At 37.1% G+C, this 9972-nt stretch overlaps 1 protein-coding gene across 1 annotated transcript in view; it reads left to right on the forward strand.

Moving 5' to 3' along the window:
- HCN1 (hyperpolarization activated cyclic nucleotide gated potassium channel 1) overlaps positions 1-4495 on the forward strand; it is a 413758-nt gene extending 409263 nt beyond the window's left edge. Inside the window, exon 8 of the mRNA XM_025866650.2 lies at positions 489-4495. Coding sequence (XP_025722435.1) covers positions 489-1354 — 866 coding nt within the window. The 3' untranslated portion in view covers positions 1355-4495. The remainder of the gene's footprint in view (positions 1-488) is intronic.
- The last annotated feature ends 5477 nt before the right edge of the window (positions 4496-9972 follow it).

A 9972-nucleotide genomic window follows, 5' to 3' on the forward strand; every position in this document is an offset into this window, starting at 1 on the left:
TGAGTGAAACAGGCTTCTAAACACATCCACCTCTAAGAGTGGAGGATTAAATAAAATAAGTCTACCTAAAGCCTTTTGTAGACTAGCTGTCACATAGTAAGTGTTCTATTGTCCTTTACTGGAAAAAAAAAAAAGTAGCTTTAAACTTAAATTTTGATTCCAGATCCATCCTGATCCAAATGCCCTTTCTTCTCCCACTCTTCTAAGTAGCCCTCAGGTCAGATATCTCCCTTTCTTCTGTAAGATGGCTTTTGCCACATTACAGACTTTTCAACTTGACTTGCACAGAAGGTAAGATTTCCCAGGGAGCTACAGGAAGTGTGAAAGGCAGGAGCCATCTTTCCGTTCGCGTCTAAAGGTGAGTACTTGGCTTTTAAGCGTCTTCCGTGAAACACGGGCATACTTCCGTTTCCAGGGGCCACTCTCCCCTGGGCTCGTCACCCGTCATCTGTAGGCTTTCTCAGTGGCTCCCTCTCTTTCGCTGACAGGAAAGAAAAATTCCATTCTTCTGCAAAAGTTCCAGAAGGATCTGAACACTGGCGTCTTCAACAATCAGGAGAATGAGATCCTGAAGCAGATCGTGAAGCATGACCGCGAGATGGTGCAGGCAATCGCTCCAATCAGTTATCCCCAAATGACAGCCTTGAATTCCACCTCCTCCACCACGACTCCGACCTCCCGCATGAGGACACAGTCTCCGCCGGTGTACACAGCCACCAGTCTGTCCCACGGCAACCTGCATTCCCCCAGCCCCAGCACACAGACCCCCCAGCCGTCCGCCATCCTGTCGCCCTGCTCCTACACCACTGCAGTCTGCAGCCCTCCCGTACAGAGCCCGCTGGCCACTCGAACTTTCCACTATGCCTCCCCTACTGCCTCCCAGCTGTCACTCACACAGCAGCAGCTCCAGCAGTCCCCGCAGCCCCCACAGCCGCCCCCGCAGCCACAGACGCCCGGCGGCTCCACGCCGAAAAACGACGTGCACAGGAGCACACAGGCGCTCCACAACACCAGCCTGACCCGAGAAGTCCGGCCCCTGTCGGCCTCGCAGCCCTCGCTGCCCCATGAGGTTTCCACTCTCATTTCCAGACCTCATCCCACTGTGGGCGAGTCCCTGGCCTCCATCCCTCAACCCGTGACCGCCGTTCATGGCCCGGGCCTCCAGGCAGGGGGCAGGGGCACCGTCCCCCAGCGAGTCACCCTGTTCCGACAGATGTCCTCCGGAGCCATTCCCCCTAACCGCGGAGCCCCTCCCGCACCCCCTCCACCAGCAGCTGCTCTTCCGAGAGAGTCTTCCTCAGTCTTAACTACAGACCCAGAGGCAGAAAAGCCACGATTTGCTTCAAATTTATGATCCCTGCTGATTGTCAAAGCAGAAAGAAATACTCTAATAAACTGAACATCTTCTCAGACCTTATTTTATTCTATCTCCTGATAGATTCCTATAGCCTACTACGAAGAAATATTTTAGACAGCTCTGGCCTACATGCAAAATGTAAAATATATAAATATATATCTACCATTAAATATCTATCTAAATTCCCAAGTTCAAAAGACCTGTTTAGCATTCAGTGTTATATGTCTTCCTTTCTTTAAATCATTAAAGGATTTAAAATGTTGTTGTAAGATCATTTATTTTTAACCTACTTTTACTGAATTCCTTTGATATATGTATTTCTCTAACTTTAGGAAGAGTTCTTGGATTCAGTGGAAACAAAACTCTGATTTTTAAAAGGCAACTCAAGTGAGCTACTGAATAGCACCAACCAAAACTTCATTCATTAGCTGTGTCTCTGCATCTAAATTGTTAATCATTAATTATGGAGAATTAAATAGCAAGTCCCATTTTATAGATCCAAATTGTATTTTGGTGCTTTCAATTTTGAATTAGGTTACAGAGCACACCGTATGCTTGGCCACGGTTGGAGACTAGCATTGCCACCATTAGGAATATCTCTAACCTCAAACATGTTCATTGATCTTTCAGAAAGCTGAGGGGATATTTGTCTTCATGTGTTATCGGACTTTTACCAAGACTCAATCAATGTTAGTTGTAAATAACTTTTTCAACCCAAATAAAAATAGCTATTCTGTGCTGTATGAAGGTAAAAGTCATCACTTAAGAATTTAGTTTTATTGCTTCACTTCAAAACTTAGAGTTTGAAATTTTACAAAACCTAATTGTGACAGTTATTCAGTAATGCAATGGCTTGAAACCTACAATATTATTTTAACCTGCAATGTTTTATGCAAAACTGTATGCTCAATTCTACAAATTGCTTGTATTACACCAAAAAATCATTACTTTTCTTCCTTCTTGCCATAACCAAGCATCTGAAAATAGTCCCTGCATGCTTTTTGGGGAAAAAAAAAATATAGGTTCAGATCAGTCACTGTAGGGAGAGGCTTACAGTATTTCTCATTTCTAGAAAAATATAACCATTCATTAATTGCCTATCTTAAAATTCCTATATGGCTGACTTGGATCTCTGACTTAAGTCTAGAAGTGAGGTTTTCACTTTCATTTAATATTATTACTATTATTTAAATAATGATTTGTAAACCACAGCTTGATTTGGAGTTGCCAGTGTGTTCTGTGTCTTTACTGTTGGTAGTTGGTAGTTTACCCTGGTGTTGATTTAAAATAACTAAATACACAATAGCATCATGTCTGTTTGGGAACACACACTTTGTTCTATGTATATTGTAATAAAATGGTTAGTAAATCTTAAGGCATGTGGTGACTAACATAGCCCTTAGATAGGAGGTTTGTTATTCTGAATGTGCTGGAAAATGTATGGACGTGATGACAGAAAGCAAGGGGCAAACTGAATGTGAGCATTGTTTGTTTGTCTGTTTCCTTAACTCCCCATGATCTGTGAACATCTGCTGCTTCTCAGAGAAGTCCCTTAGTAATCATTTGTGCCTAATGCATCCCACAAATGTGGTGAATGACTGGAACACAATTGGAAGATTCCTAATAACCGACTTCTGTAAATAACCCAAGTTAAGAGAATGACCTGAAGTGGAGGTCTTTGGTATCTTTGACACTGGTGATACATTCAAGAAGAACTTAACAAAGGTCACACATTAAATGGGGCAGGGCCTCCAGACAGACTTGAGGACAGAAAACAAAACTAAAGCAAAAACTCTAAAATGGATCCATGTTGCCTGTTATGCCTTTTACAGATATAATACCTATAACACCAAAATGAGTTGTTATGTTTCCTTTCTAACAGATCCCAGCTTGTGTGGAAGTAATCAACAATGCTACTCAATGTAATGCTGTCGTTAACATGCTGGTGACATCTGATGGCATGTCAGGAATGGTGTAAAAAGGGGATTGTTCAGTCTACCTAGAACCTATGGGAAAGCTGCAAGACCATTTACATATCAGTACAAAACTCCTTTATTTTATTAAAATATTGAGAATTAACTTCAATTTACTAAGATCACGTATTGGTCCTTTAAATTATTAAAGGTTTACATTTGATAGCACTAATGGGTTTGGTAGTGAAATATTTTTATATATAAATTTTTGGTTTTTTATTTTGAGCACTATTGGGAAACATAAGCAAAATTGAATTGCATGGTCTTTCAGTGCAACCATAAAATTTTTATTCACTTTGTAACAGAATGGACAGAAAACTAAGGTTTATATGTTAAACTAAAAATAAATGGTACAGGGTAAATTATATACATATATATGTATGAATATATATGCTTAGATTAAGAAAAAAAATTGACTCACATTCCTGTAATATAAAAGTCTATTGCTAGTTGAAAAGTGACCTCTTTTCTCTGTACATAGTTAAGCCCATGAGTATGGAGTTTTAATCTGTACAGAAAGAAATGTATTATTGAAAAGATTGGTCTTTCTGCTGCTGGGAAAATAGTAGAATAGCTGATTCTTACAACAACTGTTATGATCAGGGACGAATTAGAGTATTTTGTCTTTGCTTAAAGCCATACATATATAAATATATATAAAGATTATTAATAAATTCAACAGAAAATAAACTAACATCATGAATAGTTTATTTTATCAGTATACTCTAATCAAATGTTTTGTTTTATTAATGAGTACAGATTTGCCTCTTTCTACCTTTACATCGTAAGATCTCCAAGTGGGCTTATACTTGACAATCATTATAAAATTAATTATAGATAAGCCCATGACTATAGCGAGGAAGGTAAATAGAACGTGGGTTTCCCATTTGTCCCTGTGTTTTACCTCTTCCATATAGTATTAGTTGAAGTCTACTTATTCTTTGCTCTGTACCTCCTTAACATGTGGTTGTTGCCCAATTCCAAAACACAGTCATTTCTGTGCTATTAGATTTGGAGATGGAAAAAAATCACCTTACAATTTATTATACAAACCTCTTTTATGACAGCCTTCGGCCTTGCAAAGGTTTTTGATAGTGATAGAACCTCCCTTTACAAGTGGATTTTGAATCAGACCTAAGAGCCTGACATAGCGTTTATTGCATTGAATGAAGGATTCTTGAAAACTGTAAGGATAAATGGCAGGAATGGCAATAGATTCTATTCATCAAATAAATAGCCTGTCTCCGGGTCTCAGGGACCACTCCATAAGTGAATGATTGATTCCCTGACGGATGCCATCCCACTTTAAAATGGTGGTTATTTTGCAATTTATAAACTTAAGTGAGCATAACATCTGCAGGACATTACAAAGTACACAGTCAAGTTAGGCTAGTTCCTAAAGGACTTGGGTAATTTAAACAATATGATGTGTTTTAAACTTTAGATGTTATTATTTTAAATCCTGAATTATTTACACTTTAAAATAGAAGTGATCTCTATCATCCTTCAGGCCTATTTTTAAAAGTCCCCATGACTTCTTAAATTTAAGTGTTTATATTTGTTAATTTTATAATGTTACTATGCTACTTTGCTCTTATGAATTTTACTTTTATAATTTATGACATTAAGCTGTGTGAACAAGATTTATCTCCCTGATGCCTCTATCCTTCTAGAATTTGTACCATAAAACCCAAGTCTGATTATTTTGTTCATCTACACTGCACCTAGCAAAATCTTATTACATGTTCTGCCTATTTGAAAATTACTATTCTCTGCAATACAAAAGAAATGTAGTCCTTTTAGAATAATTGGATGCTGAGCATCAATAACTATTTTGAGTCCTGAAAGTAATGGTCAAAAATTTAAGCAAGTGTGACTGGCTGCATGCACTAAATTGTTAGCTCGGTTCTATAACTTTATTTAGTATGTCCTCTTTCCGGGAAAAGAAGATGGAATAAAGAAAATTTGCTGTTGTATTCAGGGTTAAGTATGCCTGCTCCTGGCACTGGGAGGGGGGACTTTCTTAAGCAATTTTGGTTCTGTCCTTTTTAAAAATGGCATCTATTTTTTTATAAACCGGCCAACAATGAATTCAATCATGAAGAGAACTCCTGCTTTTAAAAGAGAGCAGAGAAAGTACAAATTACCTTACTTAAATTCATCAAGGATGCAGGAGCAAATCCAGCCAGAAGACCCATATTCTCCTCCTCCCATTTTGGAGTTTTTGGCCAAACGCCACATTCCTTCCTTCCCTGGGAGCAATTAACATTTCTGTTAATATTTGTCACTTTGTTCTTCTTCATTTTCTTTATAGTTTCAGGGCATGAGAAACATGAGCTTTTCTATATAGGAAGAATTTCATGGCATATTCACAAATCTATCACAAGACAAAGGTAATTCCATTATGTTACTCAAAAGAAAATATTTGCAGTTTTGTAACACCTGGCTGCTTTTCAATTTTGAATACTCTCCCAGTGAAATCATTGCTACCTTTTCCCAGATTCAAACATGTTCTCTCTGCCACTGAGCCATCAGATAGGGAGAGGGTCTCCCTAAGCGAGGCCAGCACAAGTGTAACAAGGGTGAGGCCTCATGCACAAAAATTGAAGTGGCCCAAATCTCAATAACAAAGGAAAATAATATTTTAACACAACTTTTAAAAAAACCAAAATTAAACTAATAGTTGACAATGAACCAAATGTCACAATCTTAAATGACAAGATCCAACCCTGCGCCTGCATGACCCTGCCTCAGTTGCCTCCTTCGTCCTGGCCCTGCTTCCTATGGAGACTCTGATGGGGCAAAAAGGGCTTTGAAGGGTTTCTGTGGTAGAAGTCTTGCCCTGATTTGCCCCATCACCCTTGAGAAATATTAAAAGGCGCTGTCCATAAGGTTCTGGGTTTATTTCCAAGAGTAATGAATTAAATGCTGGACAAAGAATTAACCTTTCTTGACAAAGGAAGCATGCTTTGCTCAAGTATGGATGTTCACCAGCACAGCTGACTGGGCCCATTGGCCAATATCTTAGGCTGAAGGAGAGCAGAAACTGAATGAGAAATGCTGGTTTTAAACCTTTGAAAGAGCTTTTAGTATCAGACCAATGGTTTTACAGTTTTATGCTTTATCTTCATAATTTTATGAAACCAAGATTTCCAGTTGGGTGGATACACGATGAAATGTGTGTTTCGCTAACATGACAGGAAAAGTCATTTGTGACAGCAAATGGGGGGGGTGCTATTTACAATCCCACACAACCCTGAGGAGGGGCTAGGTCCCCAGGAAAGCCTTTGCTGAACATTCAGGACAATGGGGATAAGAAGTTGAAATGGAAATTGCTTTGCCTAAGACAAGGCACAAAGGGGCTGGGGAAGAATTTGAGAATATGAGAGTCAGGACCTGTATGAACAGAAAGGAGTGATGAAATAGTTTCGGTTAAAACTCCAGAGATTTTCCACATCTTACTGGCATCATTACACTTCAGAGATTGACGAAGATGGATATTCTTTGGAGGTGTTACATTTCTAATATAGAATCAATGGCCACTTATTCCCAAAGGGAAATATTGCTTGATTTTTTTAATTGTAAATGTTTAAGTAATAACAGTTGATCAGAGCAGAGTATTTATTTATTTAATTGAACATGTCTGAGTAAATACAATAATTTTTCAAAAGATAAGGACTATTTTATGTTTTCATTAGATTTACATAATTAAATACAAGTGTTTCAGAGTTATTCAGACATTCTTTTAATAGTGAAGCAATTTTACAAAAAAGAAACAAATTGTCTTTTTTTACCAGACTAATCCTATCTTTCCACAGAGAAAATTTAGATTCATAGAGGCAAAGATATTTTTTGAAAGATTTTTTTAGTTTCTCTTAAATTTATGAGGGAAAACAACTCAGATATGGGAGATTTATTTTTGAGAGAAGAAAGAGCATAACACAGGAAAGTTTGAAAGATTCAAAAGAAGTTTGCCGAATGTATTTTCATTTGTTTCTTGTAATGTAAGTCCAAGACCTTAGTTTCCAAGCATTTCCAAATAAAAGTTATTTGCCTAACTATTCTCCAAGAACTCTTACCAACCTAACATACTTCAATTCTGTTGAAAATGTACAGTTCTGAATTGCTCAAAGTATGATATTCTGATATCTAACATAATGAAGTATTTCATTTGAGAAAATTAGTGTTTAACAGAAAAAGTTTGTATACACTATATAGCATGCATTCTCCATGTATCGCCATACCAAGGATCAAAGTATATTAACTATATTGGCTTGTTAACAAACATATTAAAAGATCCAAGTGATTACTGCCCTCCTCAAAGAAATTACCTTAAGATGCCAAACACATATCCCAGAGATGTTCGCATGAATCAAAATATGTTTGACTCCCCCAAGCAATTCAGAACAGCCTTCAGGACTCACAGCAAGTTGATACAAATATTCTCAACAGTGGTTTATCTCAGTAATAGTAAATCCCATTTTAGGAGTTAGCCAAAACTCATTTGAAGCCCTATCTTCTTTAACAGCAAATGATGTAGTTTAGCATCACTATTTGCAATCAAAAACAAAATGTGATTGTTTTTATGCCTGGCTCATAAATTGCATCTGAAGTCCTTCTAGATATGTTCCAAAAGACTCTCCCACTCTCTCTCTCACTTCCCCCTCCTCTCTCTCTCTCTCTCTCTATATATATATATATATATATGTCTTCCCAAATTCAAACTCTCAAGAATCTAAAGATCTGTAATATTTTACTTTTAAAGGTCTAATAATTTTATAACTTTATATCTACGCTAAGTTATTTTTACTCTCACAGAAGAACAATGATCAAAGCCATCGATTTGGGCTTGTTTTGCATATTTTTGAATGGATGATTATTTACATATGACATTCTACATTTCTATGAATAAATGGCATTGACTCTTAATTTCTCCATGTGTGAAACTCTCAGATAATAACTTCTTAAACTGGTACCTCTAATCAAAGTTTAGTCTTTCTGAAGCTAGGTTGTTATTCGCCTTCACATGAGCTACATTAGCAAAAATCTTCAAATGATTTTAATTGCTTCAAGCTATGAATGTTGGCAAATTTTGAGACTTTGGCTAGTTTGTTCAAACAATTCCCCAACTAAATTGACTACAAACGTATGTCAAAGTTTTAGTTTAAACTTGACAAGAGGGTTGTGAGCAAGCAAATCAATGCAAAGATTCCTTCTGGGTAGAACTATTTTGTAAGAAAAAAATGATTGGTTTGACAATCATTTTTTAGAAAATTATTGGTTAAAAATCATTAACCTCTTTATAAATCAGAGTATTAGTTGGGTAAGGAAATACTCTCAGTAGATATCTTAATTTCTTGAAAGTCTGTCAGAAAACTGCTCAAGCACTTTTATCATGAATATTCACTACTTTCCAAATAGCCAGTATAATATGTCCCAGAAAAATTCTGGCCCTAAGTAGGTTTGGGACATATATTTTCTTTTAAGTTGTAACATATATTGTAGGAGAGTAAAAGGTAAACTTTCCTGCATGCATTTTTAAGTCACTTCAACAGTTATATCTATGTAAGGAGTTTAGTTCATATCTGTAAAATGTTAGGTGTCTGTGATAGCTCATCTGAAGTAATTCCTGCCTATGGTCTCAAGCACAACATATTTCTTTTTCTTTTTTTTTAAGTAGGCTCCACACCCAGTGTGAAGACCAACGTGGGGCTCAAACTCATGACCCTGAGATCAAGACCTGAGCTGAAATCAAGAGTCAGATGCTCATCCAATTGAGCCACCCAGGCGCCCCTCAATCACAGATTTCTTAAAACACGTGTGTTTTGATGGAAAAAAACAAAAACAAAAACCCAAAACAAAGAGAAACTGTGCATAAGTTTCTTGCACGAGAAACTGTGACATTTCTAAAGGTGCTATCATCCCTGAATTACAAAATATTTGACAGACTCAAGGGCTCATGTTATATAAGGAGACCATGGCTTTGGAAATTTTGAGAAGTGGTTTTATTCATTTATTTTAGATAGGAAGGCAAGAGAAATTCAGGGGATTAACCACCAGCCAAAAACAAAGGCACAGCACATCTCAATTTTCAAACTGTTCTAGCTTAATCTTTTATACATAAACAAGACTTCTATCTGCCCACCTATCAGGAATTATTTCAGGATCCCTAGAAGCTACAAACCCTTGGAATCACAAGGAAACAAGCTTCGCTGACAATACACATTGGAAAAGTAATTCAAGTACAATGCAGGGAAAGAGGGGAAATGACACCAAAAGAGATCAAATATATATCTGAAAAGAGCTTTAAATATTCATTTTGATAGCAAGGAGTGTCACAGGGTTAGTGCTAAAGACCAAAGGGGAATATGACATTGCAGAGTTTATGAAGATTTCTTAGAATATGTGACACAGAATTTGGTTTATTATAAAGGGGCTGATTTTTGCCATCACTTAGTTCCACATTCTCTCTCCTTAGTTTCCTTCTGGCATGGTTTTATAGATCCCTCAGTCTTTTTTAAAACGTATTTTATGGGCCTTTCTTAACAATGTACTTCGTAATCTGCTTATTTACTATGACAAATCCTCTCAAGTAACCATGTGCTTTTGTGTATAATGGAGCTAAAACGTATGCCTTAAGCA

This window comes from Callorhinus ursinus, unplaced genomic scaffold (genome assembly GCF_003265705.2).
Source record: "Callorhinus ursinus isolate GAN/ISIS: 27379988/994484 unplaced genomic scaffold, GSC_fseal_2.0 scaffold3, whole genome shotgun sequence".
NCBI lineage: Eukaryota > Metazoa > Chordata > Mammalia > Carnivora > Otariidae > Callorhinus > Callorhinus ursinus.